A 25309-nucleotide genomic window follows, 5' to 3' on the forward strand; every position below is an offset into this window, starting at 1 on the left:
ACTGCGCACGCAGCCCTCTGAGGGGCAGTGCTGCCCGCTCCTGCGGGGCAGCATGTCTGGCTCTGCGCGGAGCAGAACGTGCTGCTAGGAGCCTCATGGTAAGGGGTCTGGGGCTGGGGGGGCTGGATAAGGGTGGGGGCAGACAGGGAGCAGGGTGGGTTGGATGGGGGTGGGATCCCGGGGTGGTGGTGGTGGTTAGGGGTGGGGGTCTCTGGAGGAAGCAGTCGGAGCGGGGAGGTTGGATGGGGCATGGGAGTCCCGGGGTCTGTCGGGGCAGGGAGCAAGGAGGGTCCTGGGGGCAGTTAGGGTGGGGTGTCTCTGGAGGAGATAGTCAGGGGACAAGGAGCTGGGGGTTGGATGAGTCAGGCGTTCTGGGGGGTTCTGTCAGAGGGCAGGGAGTGGTTGGATAGGCATGGGAGTCCTGGGGGTCTGTCTGGGGGCGGGGGTGTGGATAAGGGTCAGGGCAGTCAGGGGACAGGTAGGGGGTAGTGTCCTAGGGGGGCAGTCAGGGGACAAGGAGCAGGGAGGCTTAGATAGGGGGGTGGGGTCCCAGGAGAGGGTAGTGAGGGGACAAGGAGTAGGGGGGGTTGGGGGTTCTGAGGGGGGGCAGTCGGGGGCAGGAAGTAGGAGGGAGTGGATGGGGGCAGGGCTCCCTGGGTGAACACCCTAATGAAATGTGCTGCGCATGCCTATGGCCAGAAGCTTGGTCCTGCCAGCTTCCCTGCCTCTTCCCGTAGTATGCTGGGTTCCTGCCCCTCCTCTGCCTCTTTGTCCCTCCCTCCCTGCCGGTGGATCATCTGATGGCCCTTATGAGGGAGGGGGTCAGGAAGGAGCAGAGTCAGCGCGCTTGCTGCTCCTGGCAGAGGCAGAGAAGAAGCGGGGGCAGGGCCTTGGGGAAGGGGTGGGTGGGTGGAATAGGGGTATATCCCCTTCAGCCCCCTGCCCTGATCACCCCCTACACCGCCCAGCCCTCTGCCCTGACCCCCGTCACACACACCCAGCCCCCTGCCATGAGTCCCACAGCCCTTCACTGCCCCCCCTGGCCCATGTCCTGAGCCCCCCCCGACCCCTGCCCTGAGCCTTGACCCCCCCCCATACACACCCAGCCCTCTGCTTGACTCCTTCACACACACACACACACACACACACACACACACACACACACGACCCCAGCCCTGACTCTTGCACCCCACACTTACCCAGCCCTTCACCACCCTGACACATGCACCCCCTCACATGCCCCCAGCCCTCTGCTCTGACTGTTGCACCCCCTCATATACCCAGCTCCCCATCCCATGCACCTCCCACATCCTGACTCTTGCAGCCCCCACGTTCCCCGAGCACCAAACGGGAGCGCCTACACACATACACCCCACATTCCCACCCTGCACCCCTCGCATCAAATGGGAGCTGCCCAGGTAAGTGCCCCACACCCAAACCTCCTGCCCCAACCCTGAGCCCCCTCCCTCATTCTAGCTCTTGGCCAGACCCTTCACCCCCAGCCCTGTGCTCAGTGCACTCCCACCCTCAGCTCAGTGCAGAGAGAGGAAGAGAATGGGCCAGAACCAGGGAGAAGGTAGGTACCCACTGTATGTGGGCAGGGCTGGGACCCCAGACTGGCAGCAGACTGAGCAGGTCTGGCAGCCGGGATCCTGGCTGGCAGGAGCCAGCGGATGGAACCCCTGGGGGCCCCACTCAGCCCGCTGCCGGCCTAGATGAACAGAACACCAGACCAGCAGCGAGCTGAGCAGGCCAGCGGTGTAAGATCAACATTTTTAATTTTAAATGAAGCATTTTGAAAACCTTGTTTATTTTACAATACAACACTAATTTAGTTATATAATATATAGACTTATAGAGAGAGATCTTCTAAAAAACATTAAAATGTATTATCAGCACGCAAAACCTTAAATTAAAGTGAATAAATGAAGACTCAGCACACCACTTCTGAAAGGTTGCTGACCCCTGGGTTAGATAATAAAACAGAAAATATATTGCCTCTATATAAATCCACGGTACGCCCACATCTTGAATACTGCAGATGTGGTCACCCCATCTCAAAAAAGATACATTGGACTTGGAAAAGGTTCAGAAAAGGGCAACAAAAATTATTAGAGGTATGGAATGGCTGCGTATGAGGTGAGCTTAATAAATCTGGGACTTTTCATCTTGGAAAAGAGACGACTAAGGGGGGATATTATAGCGGTGTATAAAATCATGACTGGTGTGGAGAAAGAAAATAAGGAAGTGTTATTTACTCCTCATAACACAAGAACTAGGGACCACCAAATGAAATTAATAGGCAGCAGGTTTAAAACAACAAAAGTAAGTATTTTTTTACACAGTGCACAGTCAACTTGTGGAACTTCTTGCCAGAGGATGTTGTGAAGGCCAAGACTATAGCAGGGGTCAAAAAAGAACTAGATAAATTAATGGAGGGTGGGTCCATCAGTCGTTATTACCCAGAATGGGCAGGGATGGTGTCCCTAGCCTCTATTTGCCAGAAGCTGAGAATGGACGACGGTATGGATCACTTGATGATTACCTGTTCTGTTCATTCCCTCTGGGGCACCTGGCATTGGCCACTGTCAGAAGACAGGCTACTGGGCTAGCTAGACCTTTGGTCTGACCCAGTATGGCCATTCTTATGTTCCATGAATATTAATGGGAGGTTTGCACAAAGATCAAGAATGGAATATTGCCTTTATGTATCTATTAATCTTTGGTTATTTGTTAGTCACATTCAACATCACTAAATGGGCATACTCCCCATTAGGATCCTTATTTATGTCCTTTGTTTCCTATCTTCTGTTTCTCATGTTTGTTTTCATGTGTCTTCCTTCCCCCCCGGCCTCCACATTTCCTTCCCCACAGCAAATCCCCATTCCCCACACCCATAGACTTCACTCTCACTTCTCTACTGCTAAAGTGATCAGCAGTTAAATAGCTACATTTACATTAAAAATATCATCACTAGCCTTAAGAGTCAACACCACTACTATAGTGTTATGGACAGGAGAGTTTACACCTCTCAGTTCTTGCTTGAGACTGATTGCAGATTCATGAAGTGAGCACTGCATCAGTAACACTTGGTTTACATTAGCAAAGTTTTCTTTGCAATGATAGCTAGAATTTTTTTTAAATGACAGCTTAATTTCAGCAGAATTTGAATGTGCCATACAGGCCACACAAATACATCAAGGAAGGCCGGGAGTCTGACACTAGGCTTTTTATTTCTGTAGGTGTCGATAAAAAATGTAAATTAGCAAGAAGGTCAATTAGATGGGTCTTTTCAACACAAACTTTACTTCTGTTCTGGCATCCAAGAGGGTAACTGCATTTTTTTTTTGTGTAAGTCTTAGAAAATCTTTTGTAAAGTCTTTTTATCCAGGCCTTTTTTCCCCTCTGAAAAAACTTTCCTTGTCTATCATTAAACCACAACAAGGCACTAAGTATTTTTAGTTGTCTAAATCCAAAAACAAAGTGCATGGAAAAGTTTCACCTTTGAATTAAATGTTTTTATATTTGTTCCATTTAGAGATTATAATTCATTGAGCAGTTATCCTATTCCTGGGTGGGACATCTCTACTGAAATATTTCACCTCTAAAAGGGATCTGCAGTAATAGATTTATTGTAACTGTTCCAAGTCTACATTAATTGTGTTACTGATTTGCTATTAGTTAAAGGCTGACACATCCAGATTTCTCTATTTACTTTATTATGTTTGGCAAAGAGATTAATAGCTGTGTGTTCACTAAAGGCTCCAACATGGAAGAGGCAGACTGCTCAACTCCCATTAACTGAAACAGAAAATAAAGAAATTAAAAAACCATGTCAGGCCAAATTTAAACATTAAGGGGGGGGGAAAAAAGAGGTACAAATCCAACTTTTCCCCACCCTTTGGAGGTCACCTTTAAAATTAAAATGATGATGTACAAATAAGAACCACAAGGGAGCATGTGAGGATAATTACATTATACAGTAGTGAAGAGAAGTGGGCATAGCTGAATTGTGTTGAATTTAGATTTCTTTCCTTATAAACTGCAAACACCTCAGCCACACATAGCTTATTTGTTAAGGAGAAATCCTCTGGATAGTTCACAGCCTGAGTACATACGTGGTGCAGGGAGAAAATCTGAGATCAGAAGGAGAATCCTTCCCTTGGGGAGCCCAAAGCTATAGCACCTGCTCACATTGGCACTCTTTTGAAGCGGGACTGGCTGTGCACTGCCTGCCAATAGTGCCAAGGGACTGATATAGCAGCCAGGGATTTCTGGGGCACAAGCCTTTTCCCCTTTTCTCAAGCCATGGCTCCTACTCTGGCAGCTGGGCCAGCAGTGGCAGAACAGCTGTTACGTTGGATCTGTACCTTTGAGAGATGCCCTTTATTGGAATAACCTTGGTGGCCAGCATCCACTTTGTGCCAGCAGAGGAGCCTAAAGCAGCTGTACTACACCACAGTGCAAAATCTGCCCAACAGATGAGCTTTACTTAAAAAAAAAATATATTAGTATAAAAGTATGTCAGAAATGGGCCCAATTCCAGTTGAAAAAAAATCATTTGAAATAATTATCAAAACATATGAAAAAGCATTTTTTACAGTCATTCCTAAAGGTAACATGTATGTATGTGTGATTGAAAGAGAAAGAGAATTTGGGGCGGGGAGGATGATGGGGAATGAAATGCCGCAGGCCCAAGCTTGTGCTCTGTGCCCATTTAACTATGGCTGAGCAGTGGGAGAAAACTGAAGGCTGATTGCATTAGTTCTTGATAACCCTGACTCATAACGTGTTACCATGTTTGCTCTGACCACACCTATCAAATCACAATCTGCAGGTGAGTTAGGCAGAGGAATGCTTATCTTCCCCCAATTCATGGACTGTGCTGGGGCTTAGGTATGAGATAGGCATCAGGATGCCTAGAGGCCAACAGTGGTGTGCTTGCTCAGAGGCAGAAAAGTAGAGACCTAGGGAACTTTTACCCTGAAAAACTGAAGTCACAGAGTGACTTTAGGTGCCAAAAGGGGTGGCAGTCAAGCGGGGGTTTTGTGGCTCACAGCGGTGCTTAAAACCTTTGAAGATCTGGGCCTAAGTGACTACGTTTTTCCTTTCCGGAAGCCTGTGGTAGAGCAGAACATGAACCCTGGCCTCGCACATTTCAAGCTGGCATCCTAATCACTTGGCCCCATCCAACAGTCAATGCACAATCAGCCATCACCCTTGTCCTTTAAGCAACATTCCTCTCACAAAACTACCCGTGCATCTGTCCTTATATCCAGAATAGCTACAAACAAAAAAAGATAGGTCAAAATCAAGGCAAAGCTGGCTCTTTCACTTTCAGTCATTTCACAGCTCTCAGTAGTTAGCTCAAGTTACATTTGGGGATTAAATTTCTGTAGTTTATGGTGACAGTATTTGCAAACAATGCGAGCAACATTTTGCCATTTCCTCCTGCTTATCTGTTCCCCTCCCACATTTATCCTGTATTCCCCTGTTACTGTCTCTTTCCCCATCTGTAGAGTATTATTCCTCATCCATAAGTCCAGCCCCTTTCTTGTTCTTTATCTCCCCAAATAGCTTCAAGTTCTTTAAATATTTTTTGCCCTTCCGTCTCTGATTATATTTCCATCTTTGTCCTTTGAGGTTTTCTGTTTTTCCTTCCTCCCCCTGACTTTGTCCACTCTTCCCCACCCATATTTATGTCTTGTATTGTGGATATAGACATTTTTATGTCTTGTATAGCAGCTGATTCAGAAAATCTTCCAAGATGATGTGGGTATATGATGGAGCAGGAACCCTGACAGAGTCAACATCACCTGCTGTAGGGAAATCCTCAGTTTGTTGAAAGGATAATAGCCTCAACATTATTAATAATTGTTCGTGCTACCATATCACCTAGAGGTCCGGGCCCGAGAGTGTTTGGTGCTGTACAAACATACATCAAAGTGATGGTCCCTACCGAGAAGAGCTTACGTTGCTCTCCCAACATGGCCCCCCCCTCCCTCTGCAACTGTGGGGATGTGAATGTGCAGAGTGAGATTGAAGGGTTACTAGAATAGGCCTATATCACTCTCCACTTTCTGCTGGGTTTTACTCCTCTCTTCTTGTCTTGGTAAAGGGGGGAGAGCATTTGGGCTTATGAAAAAAAAAAAGAGGCATCTAATTGGCTGGCAAAGGATCAGAGTTTGCAGCATCTCTCATAGCTGCCCAGGACTCATTAAGCAGTTTTGCCCTCATTCAAGTTGTCACTCCTATCCAAGAGAACAAATTGCAAGGAGAAGAACTAAGATAAATGTCCTAAGCTTTTAGTTAATGTAATTATTTTTTCAAATGTACAAGTACTACAGACTGGGAAAACTGAAGATGTTCATGGCCTCGACAGACCCCAACAAGAATCTCCTCCTCAAGCCAATGACTCTGAACCCTATTTATGGACACCACCTGCAGATCAGTGGGGGGATAGTGTATTTTCCATTGTGTTAAGTTGTACTATTACATTCCACTGAGTTCCTGGCATGAGCAAAGAAAGGGTCCAGGCTACTTTTGGCTGTCTTATGATTGAGGAAGTCTCAGACTGTCAGATTAAATGAGAGACAAGGCGGGTGAGGTAATATCTTATATAGGACCAACTTCTGTTGGTAAGAGAGACAAACTTTTGAGTTTATACAGAGATCTTCTTTAGGTCTGGGAAGTGTACTGAGTGTCACAGTTACATACAAGGTGGAAAAGATTGTTTAGCAAAAGTAGTTTACACAAATTTCAAAGGATTACTTAAGGTGAAGTGGTCTGTTAACACCTCTCTCATCATAGGGGGAAAAATTGAATTGCAGATTGAATAGCACTGTTTTGTACAGTCTAAAATACATTAGATATATATGGGAATACCAAGATGTCTTTTGTTAATGCCTCTTCAATATTACTTTAAGAATCCTCAGTTTATGTGCTTGTGATTTATGTTTAAAACTATATCTTATCCTGCTACATTAGCCACAAACCAGTAGCGTGCGAGTGCATGCGTGCGTGCGCGTGCACACACACACACACACACACACACACACACACACACCTCTTTTTTAGTTTACAATTAAGTTTGCTCAAATATATTTCTTACCAATGCAATCACTAAAATTCAAGGAAGTCACTGATTAAATCAACATCAACCACCACAATGATGACAGTGCACATGCTTTACCACTCAGTGTAATCACCACTATAACAAATTCACTTTCAGTTCCACTCACAGTGCACTCATCCAGTTCCTCATACTCACATTTCAGAGGCAGAACTTGTTTCCATCCTTCCAACAGAGATACTTTTAAAGTGTATATGGTATTACTTCTACCTTAAAGTTATTTTTTTTTAAATCTAAGGTTAGATTTCAGGTGATGTCAACCATGGAATTCAGGGAAGGATTATCCCAATGTGGACCATTGCCTTAAAAACATAGTTTGGCACATAGTGCTGTATATCCTATGAATTAGGTGACTATTATTCTATTCACATTTTAAAGGAGATAAGGGTTAAGTGACGTGCCTGAAGTCACGAAGCAAGTTAGTTTCAGAGCTCATTGCCCAGATGTGTGATCATATAATAGAACCCATTATAACACTTAGAATTTAAATATCATCATTTTTGTCTTCAAAGTCCAGTAGGAACATTAAGTATTTACTCATCACCTTAATGCTTGCTTCATTTTGTCCTGTTTGCTGGGGTCGGTGGTGCAGACTCATAGAGCATGTGTGATTGGCACAACTTTTATGAACCAGCTGGCCAGGCCTCACATTCTTGTTATTTTTGAAATCAGTTTTCCTTCTCCTGAATGGGCCACCTGCCAGACCTGAATCTAAACATTAATTAATTCATGTACACTCTTCATGGGGGCCAGAGTTAGTGGTGCTCTAAGATCTTTCACTCAGTGTCCTGAAATTTTGTAATTAATATATTGTTTTTTTATTTAGTTCCCTATGATGTGACTGGTTTTGTTATGATAATTTAGGTATGCACATAAGTGTTCACATGTGCCTCTATTTTCATTTTCTCTTTCATGGTCACATTTACTAGTTCCTTGAATACAACGGTTTAATTGAGTTAAAGTGGAAGTAACTGATTGATGAGAGTTATTGGCTGCCCTGGTTATTTCTCTGCCAAACTATCCAGCCTATTCTATCAAGGAGGAGTACTGGAAAAGGGAAAATTGGTTGTTTTCTTTTCCTCTAAGATCTGTGCTTGATAGACCTCAGGGCTGCTGAGAGAGGGCAATAAAAAAGGAGAGCACTTTTTTGGAGAAAAGAAGAGGTATAAATGTAGTAAATTATTATAAGCAATAATAGCACTCGACATCTGGTAGGTAATTGTGTATAACTACTCAGCTGTTTCTTAGTGAGGGATTTGTTTAATTAGCTGGCTTATAGCTTTAGTCGTGTTTAGTTTTGTCTCTGTTGAGGGCCTAGCTTGGCAGTCTGCCCAAGTGGCACACCAAGAAGCTGCCTGTATTATGGGGATGGTGTTTGCTATTGTGTTGATAGCGGCAAAATACGTCCTGCTGAGAAGATGGAAGTCTGAAGCATGTCCTACATATGCAGACTGGCTGGGTGCAATGTCAAACCCAGCATTGATTAACTTGATTTGGGATAAATAATTGGGGAAAACCAACTATATGGAATACATGGAAATGCTACATACTCTACTAAATATGATTCCTTCCTTCCATATGGCTCAGTATCTCTTCTTCTCCCTTCCCACCACATTATGGACTCTTTTTAAGGTTGCTCACCTACCTGGGGGCTGCTCCTTACAGTAGCTGCAGACATGACAGGTGGGCTGTCATGCAGTATCTGCTTGCAGTAGTGGTGATAAACAAGACATCCTACTGTCTCTAGCTGTAGAATGGTTGGGGATGGGTTCTCTTTGCTGGTAAGGCTGTTGGGGAATGGATCCCCTTTGTTTCTTGAGGGAAGTTGGTCTTCCCTGACTGCTAGATGTCTCTGGTAGCCAGCCAGAGAGAGAGAGAGAGAGAGTGTATAGAAAGGGGTTGTCTCATACAGGTGTATGTATGGGAAGTTTGAGTGGGAAGGGAAATATGTCTCCAGAGTCACACCCAATATCAGCTGTTTAAACTCAGGAGCTGACATTACAAAGGCCTAGTCACCATTACAGAGTTAGTCAACGGAAGGCAGCTTACAGTGACCTAATTGTGTAAGCATCTACCCTACAATGTTCCGCCCGCTGCTGTAACTCACCCGTTATGCTGACCTAATAAATCCATCTTGGCAAGAGGCATAGTGTTAGGTTAACATAGTTAGGGCGATGTGGTGTCAGTATGGATGCTGCATTACTTACAGCATCCCACAATGGCCTACAGTGACTGCCCTCGTCACCCTTTTGAACTCTGCTGCCCAGCAGCCAGGTACACAGGTACTCGCCTCTCCCTTTTTAAAGCCCTGGGAATTTTTGAAATTCCATTTCCTGGAATGAAGAGCTTGGAATGAAGAGCTAACATAACAACTGCCCAGTTGACCATACTTTCCCCATGCAGCAAAAGTGCTCCTGCCTGGAGTACACTGGAGGTAGTGGATCTCCTGGGTCTGTGGGGAGAGGAGACCATGCAGTCACAGCTCCAATCCAACTGTAGGAACTTCAAGATCAATAGCCAGATTGTTCTGGGCATGGGGGAGAAGGGCTACAACTAGGGTTACCACCTTTGAAATGCAAAAACCCGGCACCCCCTCCCCACAAGGCAAGCCCACAGCAATCCATACACAGGGCAACTTTGCAAATCTCCAGCCCCCCTCCCGCACCGCTTCAACAGCCTCTTATAGTATCTAGAGAAATAACACATATAGATAAGATAACATTGCATGTCCCCTCACTCTTAACTCAAACCCTCTCTCGCACATATGTGATTCCCTTGCATTTTGTGGGCAGACAGCTGCTGTATTTTCAACAGTTTTGATCCAGTATCCCTTCAGTGGTGGAAGTAGGAACACTGCAGCATCTTTAGCTGGACACAAAAACTTTTAACATTACATATCCCAGTGTATTGTGATAATAATGCAAGTCTTTAGACCCATGGAAAAAAAAACCCTGGATTAAATTATTTTTCTGGCAACTGGCAAATCCTTAAAAATCCCAGCCAGGCCAGTCAAATACTGGCTGGGTGATAACCCTAGCTATGACAGGGATACGCAGCCGCGCCACATGGAAATCAAGGAGCTGCAGCAGGCATACCAGAAGGCAAGGGATGCAAACAGTCAGTTTGCAGATATGCCACTTCTACAAGGAGCTGCATGCCATCCTTGGCAGTGACCTCACCTCTACTGCCAAGTGCCCCAGGGATACTTTGGGGGAGCTGGAGTCACAGGCCACCACCTGAGGATGAGGCCACTGGACAAGGAAGAGGAGGAGGAGTATGGGGGACAGGCGACCAGGGGCATGGTGAGCCAGGACCTGTTTTTTATTTCTGAGCAGTCGTGTTTAATTGCCCCAGCCTCTTGTACTGATGCCCAAGTGCTACCCCCCATCTTATTGTCCCAACTCCCTCTCTCCCCTCCAGCTGTATGCTTCATGGCTGGGACTGCCACCATGCTCTATGCCAGCAGGTCTCAACTGGGGATCCAGGGCCCAATATGGGCCGCAACCAGGTTTCAGGGGGTCCACCAAGTAGGGTCAGCATTAGACTCACTGGAACCCAGGGTAGAAAGCTGAAGCTGGAGCCTCACCGCAGTGGGGCTCAAGCCCAAGCCCAAGTCAAAGCAATTTAGCATTATGGGGCCTCCTTTGGCATGGGGCCTCCTGTGGCATGGGGCCATGGACAATTGCCCTGCTTGATATCCCCTAACACTGGCCCTGCCTTTTATATACAGAAAAACAGTTGTTGTGGCACAGGTGGGCTGTGGAATTTTTATAGCATGTTGGGGGGCCTCTGAAAGAAAAAGGTTGAGAGCCCCTGCTCTATGCATCCCAAGGGGAATGAGAATGTTGTGCTTGTAACTTATGTGGATCATGGGGAGTGAATGCACTCACAATAGTACCTCTATCCATTGTTTCTTTAGCTACTGCAAATGTGGCCTTGAGGGTCTCTCCATCCACACTGGCAGAGTGGCTTGGCCAGATAAGGAGGAGAAAGAAGAGGATAAGGGAAGACATGTTCCAGGATGTCATGCAAGCCTCTGGTGCATTGGCTTGCAAGCAGAGAGCTTGGAGGGTGACAATCAGGGGCGGCTCCAGACCCCGGCACGCCAAGCACGTGCTTGGGGCAGCATGCTGGGGGGGAGGGTGCTCTGCCGGTCGCCAGTCCCGCGGCTCCGGTGGACCTCTCACAGGCGTGCCTGCGGAGGGTCCGCTGGTCCTGCACGGCTTCGGTGGAGCCGCGGGACCAGCAGACCCTCCGCAGGCACGCCTGCGGGAGGTCCACCAGAGCCGCGGGACCGGCGACCGGCAGAGCGCCTCCCACGGCATGCCGCCCTGCTTGGGGCGGCAAAATGTCTAGAGCCACCCCTGGTGACAATCAATGGCAAAATGCAGAGGGATAACGAGGACAGGAGACATGGGTGGCAAGAGATGATAATACTGCTCATGGAGCAAACAGACATTCTGCAGTCCCTGATGGAACTTCATGCTGAACACATCCGTTCTCACCTCCCCCTGCAACCCATAGATAACTGCATTCCAGGACCTTCCTACACTTTCCCCCACCCCACATTCCACGTGTCTTCCGAGGCCACAGCAGTACACCAGCCACTCCACCCTGCAGGAGAGTATACACTATTACAGCCGCACCTACACCCAGCTGTGAGAGACTAGCTTGGTGTATGTGTTTGTGAATTCCATGTTCCTCTCTTTTTAAAGTTACCTTTCCTGTATGCATGATACTTATTTAAGCTTTAAGTAGGTATGTTTGCATGAGTGTGGAATAAAAGTCTATTTATGGAAACTTAATACATCTTTATTAGTCCCCAACATATGGTGGCTGTGGATAACACCCAAAGATAACAGCAATAGTTGCATTTGCACTGTTATATTAGCACACATACAGCACTCATTACAAGGTTCATAGCACGGTGCAAAAAAAGAGTGCCAGGTACAGCATACACACATTACTGTGGTTCATTGTTAAAATGTTCCTTCAAAGCCTCCCTGACCCAAATAGTTCCCCTTTGAGCTCTTCTTATAGCCCTGGTATCTGGCTGCTCAAAATCATTGGACAGCCGATCCACCTCCACGCTCCAGTCCTGCAGAAACTTTTCCCCCTTTGCTTCACAGATATTATGAAGTTCAAAGCAGGCAGCTGTGACCATGGGGATATTTTCTTAACTGTAGTTGTGACGCATGACCAGAAAGTGTTAAGCAGCTTGCAGGCTAAATAACCCAGAGCCAACCTTTAAAGCATGTTAGAAAGTATGTGAATGGTAATTAGGGCCATTCAATGCTAGATAGACTAGAACTTTGAAATGCAAACCTATGTTGTTAGAAGTGATACTAATTGTGTGTATCTTAAATGATAGCCATGTAAACAGACAGTTCCTGCCTGTCACTATAGCTATTGATGTTTGTGATAGGCTGCCGAAAGGATAAATTGCCCTATGTTAATTTGTGTAACTAATTACTGGTGGTGCTTAGGAAACAGAAGGTTACATCAAAAGTTCACCCAGGACTTTATGGTCAAGTGGCTGCTAGAACACTATATAAAAGACCCTTGGATCCTGATCCTGTCATTTTAGATTTTCTTGAGGTTTCATGTAGGGGAAGCCTAAGCCATAAGGACTGAGATCTCAGTTCTGGCTGGACCACCCTGAATACAAACATTGGACTATAGCCTATGGACTATTTCTGAAAGATCTCTTTTCATCTACAAAGCTCTCCATCTCTGCTATGAATCTGAATCTCAAGATTGACTCATGTCTGTATGTATACTATCCTTTTTCGAGTGCTGTCCCTGTGGGTGTTCCACTCCAGGTGACTGTGCATCCCGGCGCCGTTGATCGGAGATCTTTGGTAGAAGTGCCTGGTCAGAACGCATGAGCTCAGCGGCTGTCTCGCAGCATCATTAAGGTCTGCCTGAGAGCGCGCATCCCACACCCCCCTCAATTCTTCTCAACCGTCCTCGGCTGAAGATGGGACTCGGGACATAAGAACATACATAAGAATGGCCGTACTGGGTCAGACCAAAGGTCCATTTAGCCCAGTATCCTGTCTTCCGACAGTGGCCAATGCCACTGGAGTGAACCTAACAGGTAATGATCAAGTGATCTCTCTCCTGCCATCCATCTACACCCTCTGACAAACAGAGGCTAGGGACACCATTCCTTACCCATCCTGGCTAATTGCCATTAATGGCCTTAACCTCCATGAATTTATCCAGTTCTCTTTTAAATGCTGTTATAGTCCTAGCCTTCACAACCTCCTCAGGCAAGGAGTTCCACAAGTTGACTGTGCGCTGTGTGAAGAAGAGCTTCCTTTTATTTGTTTTAAACCTGCTGCCCATTAATTTCATTTGGTAGCCCCTAGTTCTTGTATTATGGGAACAAATAAATAACTTTTCCTTATTTACTTTCTCCACATCACTCACGATTTTATATATCTCTATCACATCCCCCCTTAGTCTCCTCTTTTCCAAGCTGAAGAGTCCTAGCCTCTTTAATCTTTCCTCATATGGGACCCTCTCCAAACCCCTGATCATTTTAGTTGCCCTTTTCTGAACCTTTTCTAGTGCTAGAATATCTTTTTTGAGGTGAGGAGACCACATCTGTACACAGTATTCGAGATGTGGGCGTACCATGGATTTATATAAGGGCAATAATATATTCTCAGTCTTATTCTCTATCCCCTTTTTAATGATTCCTAACATCCTGTTTGCTTTTTTGACCGCCTCTGCACACTGCATGGACATCTTCAGAGAACTAGCCACAATGACTCCAAGATCTTTTTCCTGACTCATTGTAGCTAAATTAGCCCCCATCATATTGTATGTATAGTTGGGGTTATTTTTTCCAATGTGCATTACTTTATATTTATCCACATTAAATTTCATTTGCCATTTTGTTGCCCAATCACTTAGTTTTGTGAGATCTTTTTGAAGTTTTTCACAGTCTGCTTTGATCTTAATTATCTTGAGCAGTTTAGTATCATCTGCAAACTTTGCCACCTCACTGTTTACCCCTTTCTCCAGATCATTTATTAATAAATTGAATAGGATTGGTCCTAGGACTGACCCTTGGGGAACACCACTAGTTACCCCTCTCCATTCGGAGAATATACCATTAATTCCTACCCTTTGTTCCCTGTCTTTTAACCAGTTCTCAATCCATGAAAGGACCTTCCCTTTTATCCCATGACAGCTTAATTTACATAACAGCCTTTGGTGAGGGACCTTGTCAAAGGCTTTCTGGAAATCTAAGTACACTATGTCCACTGGATCTCCCTTGTCCACATGTTTGTTGACCCCTTCAAAGAACTCTAATAGATGAGTAAGACACGATTTCCCTTTACAGAAACCATGTTGACTATTGCTCAACAGTTTATGTTTTTCTATGTGTCTGACAATATTTCTGTTTCAACTAATTTGCCCGGTACTGACGTTAGACTTACCGGTCTGTAATTGCCGGGATCACCTCTAGAGCCCTTTTTAAATATTGGCGTTACATTAGCTAACTTCCAGTAATTGGGTACCGAAGCCGATTTAAAGGACAGGTTACAAACCTTAGTTAATAGTTCTGCAACTTCACATTTGAGTTCTTTCAGAACTCTTGGGTGAATGCCATCTGGTCCCAGTGACTTGTTAATGTTGAGTTTATCAATTAATTCCAAAACCTTCTCTAGTGACACTTCAATCTGTGACAGTTCCTCAGATTTGTCACCTACAAAAGCCAGCTCAGGTTTGGGAATCTCCCTAATATCCTCAGCCGTGAAGACTGAAGCAAAGAATCCATTTAGTTTCTCCGCAATGACTTTATCATCTTTAAGCGCTCCTTTTGTATCTCGATCATCAAGGGGCCTTGCTGGTTGTTTAGCAGGCTTCCTGCTTCTGATGTACTTAAAAAACATTTTGGAGTTTTTGGCTAGCTATTCTTCAAACTCCTCTTTGGCTTTTCTTATTACACTCTTGCACTTAATTTGGCAGTGTTTATGCTCCTTTCTATTTGCCTCACTAGGATTTGACTTCCACTTTTTAAAGGAAGTATTTTTATCTCTCACTGCTTCTTTTACATGGTTGTTAAGCCACGGTGGCTCTTTTTTAGTTCTTTTACTGTGTTTCTTAATTTGGGGTATACATTGAAGTTGGGCCTCTATTATGGTGTCTTTAAAAAGCGCCAACTTTAAAAAGTTGACTTTAAAAAGTCAACAATTTTGTAGTGTAGACAAGGCCTTAGCCAAGGGCTCATGCAAGATTATCAACATTACTATCTGTGACAAACCCCTGACCTTGTCTCAGTGGGTCCCGCTCTTCCAGGCAGATTTTCGCTAGCCTCAGAGGCTCACTGTGGCCCTCCACATAGGCCCTTCTCTCTCTAGAGGCAAGGGTCACAGCCTACTGAGCCATTTTCATCATAAGCCAGCAAGGGAGGTGGGAAGAGGCAACCCTCCCTCACACAGTCTCTGTTGTCTCCAGGGCCGGCTCCAGGGTTTTTGCCACCACAAGCAGCGGGGAAAAAAAAGCTGCAGTCACGATCGGCGGCAATTCGCCACTTTCTTCTTCTGCGGCAATTCAGCGGCAGGTCCTTCCCTCTGACAGGGACCGCCAAATTGCTGCCGAAGAACCCGACATGCTGCCCCTTCCCCTTGGCCATCCCAAGCACCTGCTTGCTGAGCTGGTGCCTGGAGCCGGTCCTGGTTGTCTCACAGTCTCTGTGATTAATCAGGGAGAGTGGGGGAGAAGGGGTGAGGGTGGAGCCCAGGCCCGCCCTCCACTCCAGGCTCCAGTCCAGGCATGGCCAGCTTTAGGAACTGCGGGGTCCAATTCGAATACCTGGCGGCGGTCCAGGTCTTCAGCGGCACTTTGGCGGCGAGGGGTCCTTCACTCGTTCTGGACCCCACACCGCCAAAATGCCGCCGAAGACCTGGAGTGAGTGAAGGACCCCCTGCTGCCGAAGTGCCACCGAAGACCCGGACTGCCCCTGGGTATGTAAAAAAAAATTAAAAATTAAAAAGGCGCCTAAGGCGCGGGGTCCTCTTAGGTGCGGGCATGGTGCCCAATTCCAGGGAATCGTGGGGAATTGGCCTAAAGCTAGCCCTGAGTCCTGGGACCCTAATAGTAGCAGCTATTGGTAGCTGACCTTTTGAAACAGGATGAGTACAATTCCCTGGGCCACTTCCCCACAGCAGCCCCCACTTCCTCAATATCTACTTCACCCTTCCCTCAGGCCCTCCTTCCTTGTGCCTGATAGGGTTTATACTGCCCAGTTTCTCCTACAGCTCCTGAAATGTGCGCCTCACTGACTAACTGGGAGGCTTTTAACTAGTTCCCAGTGCCAGGTTTACAATGGCTCCAGTGGCTCCATGGAGCTGGGCCCATGCTGAGAAGGGGCCCCAGCCTGCTCCGCTTGCACTGTGCCCCGAGACCCTGCTGGCTCCCCCCCCCCCACTTGCTCCTTTTGGCCTGCCTCCTGGCTGGCCAAGGGCTCCTCTCCACCCCCTGGCACCACCCACCTCTGGCTCTGGGCAGTCTCTGCTTCCCACCACGTGTGGGGCCCCACCTGTCTCCCCGGAGCTGAGCCGTCTTGGACTGGTGCAGAAGCCTGGCCAGTCTCAGCTAGGTATGGGGCGGAGACAGTGCGGAGGGCTTGGCTGGGTCCCTCCAGGCAAGTGCGTCTTGAGGGAGCCACTCTGGGGCAGTCCTTGGCCTGGCTGATTGCACCACTCCCAAGGGGCCGAGTGATTCCCGGCCCTGGGACCAGCCCTGGCTGCGCTGCCGGCTCAGCCTGGCAGACACAGTCGCCTCCCAGAAAGGCTGGTGAGAGTGGCTGGCAGGCAGGGTGTGGGGGAGTGGGTCTGTGGGAAGCGTGGGGGGTGCTGGGCTGTGAAGGGGCAGGGAAGATCTGTGTGTTTTGGGGCACTAAGGAGTGCGGGGTGCTGGGCAGTTGTGGTGCGGCTGTGGGCAGGGGCGGTGTGGTGCAGGGCGCTGTGCATTTGTGGGTGGCTCTGGGGGGGGTGCTGGGAATAGTGGGTCCAGGGGGCCTCTGGCCATAGGCAGTCGGGGGGTGTCAGGCAGGGGGGGCTGTGTGGTGTGGCATGGGCCTGCCCCAGAGGGGAAGGGGCATGCTGGCAGCACAGGGCTGGCCAGGCCACTGTGCATTTGGCACCTGCTGGTTTGTAAATAGTGCCCTCACGTTGAATGGGGCAGGGCTGCCCCTGCCCTGCCATGCCCCATTTCCTCTGGCTGGCCCCTCACTCTGGGGACTGACCTCCCTGCGCCATGCTCCATTGTCTCCATGGGGGCCCACAAATATGTTTGGCACCAGGCCCACAAAAGGTTAATCCGGCCCTGCCCTTGATTGGGACACCTGAAGCCAATCAACCTAGCTATCTCCACTGCTTTCTAGAAGGATCTTGATTGGCCTCAGGTGTCTTGATTAACCTGGAGTAACTGCCATTTGGTTACCATGGTACCAGGGATTTGTTTAGCCTGGGGCTAACATACCTGTTCCTCACTATTTTCCTATAGCCTTCTGGCCTTGCCCCGTCACATATCTCAACAAAGCACTTAGATTTTATTATAATCAGAGTATAATTCCAACCAGACAACCCACAAAAAGGATTGCAATGTACTAAATCCACATAAAAAAACCCTCAGAAGATTCCAGAGAGAGACAACATAGTAACCTCACAGCTTCCAAAGAGCATTGACTAGGTGACACCTGACAAGATCACTATTTGTAGAGAGAGAATGACAATCCTCAGGACTGTCAATTTGGTACCCACATATGAAACAATAGAGACTAACTCCATAATTATTCCCAAAGATACGAGAAAAGCATCATGTACCTGAACAGCTAGAAAATATTCCATTGTCCCCATTATCTACCGTCAGCCAGTTCTTCTTCAGCAGTGCTGATACTCAAATTTATGGGACATTTTATTAATTCAAGTTTGTTCAGCTTTGAGATCCCACTATCCAAAATTGGGACAGTAGATATATAAAGCTAATGTCTAATACAGAAAAATTGTAATCATTACATTGTTGAGGAATCTTGATCAGATGCAGCACATTAAACTCATGGTTACCTAATTTTACCAAATGTAGGTACCTTTTATTCTAAGTATAAGGAACATTTGTGGTAATCATTTGTGTTGGTAAATGGTGACCTCTTTATATGCGAAATAGTAGAAGGCTTAACTGAGGCTTGCAAGATACTAAACAAAATCTAGACAGAAGTAGAACTGTGACCAAGGATAACAAAATGGTAATGACAAAATGAATAAATTCAATCTGAGGAAACTTGTAAATGATCCAGCAGGATACCATGATCCAACTTACTGACAAATGCAGTACTTCAAGTTAGAGAAAGGCATTATATAGAGAAGCATGGTCTCAAATTCGAGTATTGGCTCTGACAAGTCCTCCTATATGGCCTTAGGAAAGTCACAAACTTTCTCTCTCAGTTTCCCTTTCTGTAAAATAGGTATATTAATAATAATTTCTCTGCCTCACAAGAGTCTTGCGATTAGTTTCCAAAATGAAATGCTAAGTATTATTACTCTTATTTTTCATAAGGAAAAGTTACTTGTAAAATACGCATTAATTATCTGTATGGTGGTAATAAATCTGATAAAAAAATAGACTTTACTCATTGGACAATTTAAGATAAAGATACAAAGCAACTAGCTACAGATACCAGGGCAAAGGTTCTGAAGTATTACATTTACGTTGTTAATTAGAAAGTTGCTCTGAAATTGAGTCCATAACCTTTCGCAGAGTAAAGCAAGATGGGTATGTTGTCTATGCCTTTGCTCCTGACTTGGTGTCTTCTTCAGGTTGGCTGTGGTCTGGTAAGAAAACAAAGACAATCTTTACATTTTGAAGTGTAATATATGTCATGACAAGCTTGTGGAAAAAAAAGAAAAACTGATGCATATAGTTCCTGCAAATGACAGTTTCTCTCCAATTGTTAAGAACATCAAGGAGGAACACAGAACATTTTGTTTTCTGAGTAGATTTCTTATTGCTGCTACTTATAATCAGTCCAGCTCTATATCTAGAGGGCCTGATCCTACACTCCTTACTCAGGCAGAACTACCACTGATTTTTCTATAGCAATTTTGGCTGCATACATAGTCTAGCACTGGGACAAGGGTAAGTGCTAACATCTATTCTACTATTTGGAATACAGATAGTCATATCAAGTATTTTGTTTAATATAATAAATATGTCAATGAAGTGAATGCCCTCTTAGTCAAGCTGGACACGTTTTTCTTTGGCTGTACTAGCAGCTTCCCCAACCTGTGGTGAGCTATTTTATGACAACGTACAACAATAGCAACTTTGAAATTGTATACTGTCTTATGTTTTTACAGAGAAATGCAGTATTTTCCCACTTCTGTGAATAAGACCCAGTGTGATTTGCAAGAATTTGGAGCACACAATAGTCTGAATCTGTGGGTCAGACAAACACTGTGTGAATGGAAGTGGAGTTTGATTACACTGTTATTACTTTGCCAGGATCTGGTACCTTTTCTCATATCGGTATCTCTGGGACACCTCATGGAGCAATGTATCACTTAATATGAGTTAAGGTGGCAGAATATGGCCACCTTACATTTTAATGTAGATAACATCATTCACATGCCTCAAAGTGTTTCTCATAGTTAGGCTGAATAAACCACAAACGGGGTAAATTATTCAGAAAAGAGGAAATTTCTTCCGTTTAGATTTTAAAATAGTAATTCAGTGGACTAATCGGATTTCTCCTTGACACACCCTTAATTAGTGTTAGCTGGCACTGTTATTCTTAATTGTGAATTTGTTATAAATGTACAAAATTGTAGCTATTCCTAAAATAGTAGGTGCTGGCATTCTGGTAAATCGTGTTGGCTTTGAGGCTATGGACACCTGCAGCTGGATCCTGCAGCTGGTGCTCCCCTGAGTAATCTTGACACGCACAAGTATTCCCACTAAAATAAGTAATCTCACTGGGACTTGTTGGATTCCATAGCCACGAGTAAGGATTAAACCCTATCTAGCAGGAAATCACCAACTCCTTCAACATTGAAGCCATCAGTTGGTGACAGTTTTCAGACACTACTGACCTGGGCTGAATTTAATTACATGAGGAATTAGAAATAATTTGGTATTTGAATAATCTCACACTCATGCTTTTTCTTACTCCCCAGGAGCGTATAGGTTGGAATCAATTAAATTGTTTTATGTTTCTACTTATGAAAGTTTTGATGCCGCTGGAAAATCTTGTCCAGGGACTGGAAAAAAATTAGCTTTGTGATGTATGTGTTGTTTGCATGATGGATTTTGAAGCCTGGAGGCATTGTGATTGTAATCATAGCGACCACAGAAATGCTTTACCTTTCATTAATGGCACTAAAGGTATTCAGCACTTTGGATAAAGCTTTTTTTTTTAAATTTATGTTTATAGAAACATTTAAATTTTTGGATAAACCATCATGAAATTGACAATATTAATTAAATCATTCTTGGGGGATTAATTTTAGTCAGATTAACTATCAAGGTAATTATTAATTACTTCCAAACCAGATCACCATTAATTGAATTATGAGACTTTTTTGCTGTTTGGAAATAAATTGGCTCCGCTGTGTATTCAGTCCAGCTGCAAATTACGGTATATTCTTTCATTACCAGTCTCTGGCCTCTAAACCAATACATGGAACATTTCTTATTAGTAGGGGGTTTTTTTGTTTTGTTTTTTTAAATTTCCTTACATTCATCCTCACCTTGCACTCCTTTACTCCTCTCAGTGAAACTGCTCTGATTTGGCCACTTAAGAGCCTGATCTAAAGCCCATTGAAGACACTAGAAAGTCTCCTACTGACTTCAATAGACGTTGGCTCAGCCTCCATGTAAAAGAAAATTAAATAAGCCTAGGAAAATGAACAGGATGACAACTATGTATTCTATGCAAGCTGGGTTGGAGCCTGCCAACCCTTACTTGTGTGTGGGTAGTCTTTACCCATATAAGTGAGGGCTACATGTGTAAGAGTTTACAAGATCGGATTTTTCAAAAGTACATGGAGTCTGTAAAAATTCTTTGGTATCATTCCCATGGTATACGTGTATCTGTTAGACATTGTACTATGGAATAAAATTTTTTTAAAAGGTAGATTTATGAGATGGTATCACATAAATGCCATAAAACTTTAGTACTTAATGGAAGGCTATTGACATTATAGAATCAGGGAAGATTGGGCTGGAAAGGATCTCTTGGCTTATCTAGTCTATACTCTGTACTGGAACATCTGAGTGCATGCACACACACAAACAGCCAAATGGTTCCCAGTGCAACTTGACTGTAGCCTATTAAAGCATACTCAAAGTGCCAGGAATAAATGCTGTTAGTTGAGCTCAAGCTGGATCTGCAATATTATTAAAAGAATAATGTTCATAGGATTTCATTTTGTGTATCCTGATAATATTTCTCTTTTTTTCTCCCTCGCTAGCCTACTCCAGAGTCATTTGGTGAGTTCTGTTTAGAGTTCTATATGAGTGCACTGAAGGCAGCCAACAAAAACAGCTGCTCATATACACAGCAGGGACAGATTTATAATTACTATTATTGTTATTACATTAATTTTCACACTTCGTAAAGATAATAGCAAAGACTAATGTCCTATCTCACTTGTCTCTTGTTTTTCAGAAGTAGATGTAGATGGTGGAAGTGATCAAGATATCTTGGACATCAATGAAGGTTATTTTTTAATTTTCTTTTTCATATTTTGAAAGTTTCATTGTAACAGTGAGAGATCAGTACAATGTCTGAATGTTAATCAACTGTTACTTTTTAGCTTTAGGACTGAACCTTTTTGAGGGAGACATCAAACTTGATGGGGTGAGTTCAAACATAAAATATAAAACCAGAAATGTGTCATTGACTTATGTAATATAAAGCACGGCTGATCTGAACATGCTCAGCCCATCCAGCTTGAACTAGCCATAAATGTTGTTTATGTAACAATAAATTGAAATAATTTGGGAATGTATTTGTACAAAATGTCACAGATAATGAACAAGTCATGTACATTTACAGAAGCATTAACTAGAATAAAAATCAGTTCAGCCATTAGATCAATGTAATAAACTTCTTATTTCCCTTACTGTGATTTAGACTTGTAGTTTTAAGAGTATTGGCATTAATCACATGCAGACAGGTGTGCTTGAGATATCCTTAGTTTATCTGCAATTCTGCACAATATTTGTCAGCATATGAAACCTCAGACTCTTCCCTGCATACCTTTCCTCCTCATGTGAGTTGGCTCCTCATTCAAGTTTAGATCCTTGATTAGCATCTCATCTTAGAACATCCCTCTAGTATCCCTATTCACCTCAAAAAAATCACTGCATTATATAATGCATTATATCTCAAAGAATCCCAGTGGGAATGCCTGACAATCTACTTTAGCCTAATTCCTTTGAAGTCAATAGCAATTTTGCCATCTAATTCAATGGGAGCAGATGATTATTAGCCACTACTGAATTATTTCTGGGATGGAGGATGGAAATCAATCTGCACATGGTACATCAGTGACAGTAAGGAAAGTTTTAGTCAAGGCCACTGGAACAAATTCCTACACTTATGAAAAGAGTCATGGGATTGTTAATGTTCAGGCAGAGTAGATAGGACTTTATATTATAATGATGTACTGAAAGATAGACCCTCATAAACAGCAAGGAATTTAGGATTTAGCTGACCCTGCTGGGATTTGAAACTCTGGTCCTGGGAAGTCTCTAGAATAGCTGCCGACTTTCTAATGTTCTAATAGGCCTCACCCCCACTCCACCCCTTCCCCCAAGATCTCATCCCCACCCTGCATCTTCTCGCCCCTGCCTTGCCCCATTCTGCTCCATCCCCCGAGCACACCCCGACCTCACTCCTCCATCCTCACAGTGCCACTTGTACACCGTGGAACAGCTGATGACGATGAACAGGAGGTGCTGGGGGGAGTAGGAGGCACTGATAAGGGGGCTGCCAGTGGGTGCTCAGTACCCACCATTTTTTTCCATGGGTGCGAGCACTCAGAGTCGGTACCTATGGTCTCTAGTATTTCAAACCTGAAGCCTACACCACTGAGCCAGCTTCCTCAGCATTTGTGCTCCTAGGCTTATTTCTCAACTACTCACACAGATTCATAAGTGACATATTTCTTATTTGCAGGTTAGAGCTACTAAATTTTCTTTTTACTACCTACTCCTATGTCATCCCTTACTGAACTCTTTACATTTATTTTTCTTCTCAAATACAGGAACGAAACTCCATTATTGGTGACAACTATCGGTGGCCCCTCACCATCCCATATGTCCTTGAGGATAGCCTGGGTACTGTATTTGCCTTTGAAATAAATAAATAAATATAATAGTGTCTGCTTTGGTTGAAAAGTTGAACTAGTTTTAAATACAAGTTTGTTTTTAAAGTGATCTGCCTAAGGTATGACACTGCATTAAGTAAAAAGAAAGAAAAAGTTACTGGGGATCTTTTTAATTTAGGGAATTTCACCTTTCCATTTGCACGGTTCAGAGTGACCAAAAGTTTGGATATGAATAGATGAAGGGAAAGATTAACCAATTTAAGCCAAGTAAGTTTCCTATAGGAGATGACCCAGATGTATTGCTAGCATTCAAGGATCTGAACAATGCCACTGAGGTGTTTATAACCCTTTACTTGCTCTGGGTGAATCTGAGGTTTTTAGTCAATCCTTGGTCCTATAAACTCCACTGAAGTCAGTAGCAGTTGAGAGCACTCAGCAACTGTCAGGATCAAGCATTATGTACTCATCATCTTATATCGTATACATGAAAATCACCCATGAAACATATTGTATTATGTTTAAACAAAACAAAGGTAGAATCCAATTTTCCAGCAGTCTATATTCTTAGGCCTTTACTGAATTTTTGCTCAATCCTTAATCTGTCAAAACTCCAAGATTTTAATAGCAGATTGTCAGAGTGAGGTCTATAAAAGCTCAGCAAGGACCTCAGGATTTGGCTTTATATTTATAACAATGCTATTTGTTTCCCTTACAGAAATTAATGCTAAAGGACTTATCCTCAAAGCATTTGAACGGTATCGCCTAAAAACCTGTATTGACTTCAAACCTTGGGAAGGAGAAAAAAATTATATATCAGTATTCAAGGGCAGTGGGTAAGAGCAAAAATGTGACAAATTCTCATTCCATTTGGCTATATGGCCAGTTTTTATGTGCACTAATTAGTATGTTCTCCAAAAACTGGGAACTGAATATAATTCCTTATCTCAACCTAGTCATTCTCAGATTTTACACATTGGAAACTATAATAGTCCAAAACCTGGTATGAACTTGGTAAAGATTAAGTTTTCCCTTATTATACTTGTTTGCAAACAAACACTCTAGGACCCAATGGAAGTTGTACCGATGCAACTGAGTACAGAACTGAATCCTTAACAGACATGATACCTTACCTTTCATGGTAAATCAAGCTATTTGATCAAATCATTTTTTCTTGTTTGGCCTTTGGGCATATGACGTTCTATTCTCATATTCTCATACTAAATTTGCCTTATAAAAAAAAATCCCCACAGTGGAAATGCCATAGCCTAGACTGCAGGACTGCAATTTTTCCAACCATAATAAAGGGAATTACATATGGATAGTGACATAGCAGGGTTGTTTTGACTCCCACCTGAGCCTGGAAAATGATACAAAGTCAGCCCCAGGCTATTTGTCACTATAAATATTTTACTTTATAGACCTGTGTACTAATTGTAAACCACCAAGGTGCAAGTGTGATCTGAATGCTATGGGCTAGAACCACAAAGGGATTTAGGCATGTAACTCCAAAATATAGAGCCTCAAAACCTCCACTCAGCTGCCACCTAACCCTGTAGTTACCTAAATTTCAGCCACTGGACAAGCCCACAGCCACCTCAGTCCTCATACCCAGCTCACATCCATGCCCCAGTAAGATCTTCAAACTAGGCATTGCCCCATCTATCTTGCTTGTGGGGCCCATTCCAGCAGGCATATTGAGAGCATGACTAGTAGATCGGGCTTCACATGAAATGCTATTAGTGGTGGTAGTGCCATCTCCTTGTAACTTTTAGCCCAATGGTTAGCACATGCACCCAGGAGAGGGGAGAGTCAGGTTCAAATCCCA

At 44.3% G+C, this 25309-nt stretch overlaps 1 protein-coding gene across 3 annotated transcripts in view; it reads left to right on the forward strand.

Moving 5' to 3' along the window:
* Positions 1-25309, forward strand: part of MEP1B (meprin A subunit beta) — a 54759-nt gene continuing 29450 nt past the window's right edge. The window contains exons 1-6 of one of the 3 annotated variants that reach the window (XM_039525703.1): positions 1-98; positions 21622-21640; positions 21819-21869; positions 21967-22010; positions 23422-23494; positions 24200-24317. In XM_039525703.1, coding sequence (XP_039381637.1) covers positions 96-98; positions 21622-21640; positions 21819-21869; positions 21967-22010; positions 23422-23494; positions 24200-24317 — 308 coding nt within the window. In that variant the 5' untranslated portion in view covers positions 1-95. Of the gene's footprint in view, positions 99-18927; positions 18985-20394; positions 20534-21621; positions 21641-21818; positions 21870-21966; positions 22011-23421; positions 23495-24199; positions 24318-25309 lie in introns of those variants that run through there. The other 2 variants (XM_039525701.1, XM_039525702.1) reach the window with 2 other exon arrangements.

The sequence above is a fragment of the Mauremys reevesii genome, linkage group 2 (genome assembly GCF_016161935.1).
Source record: "Mauremys reevesii isolate NIE-2019 linkage group 2, ASM1616193v1, whole genome shotgun sequence".
In the NCBI taxonomy this organism is placed as follows: Eukaryota; Metazoa; Chordata; order Testudines; family Geoemydidae; genus Mauremys; species Mauremys reevesii.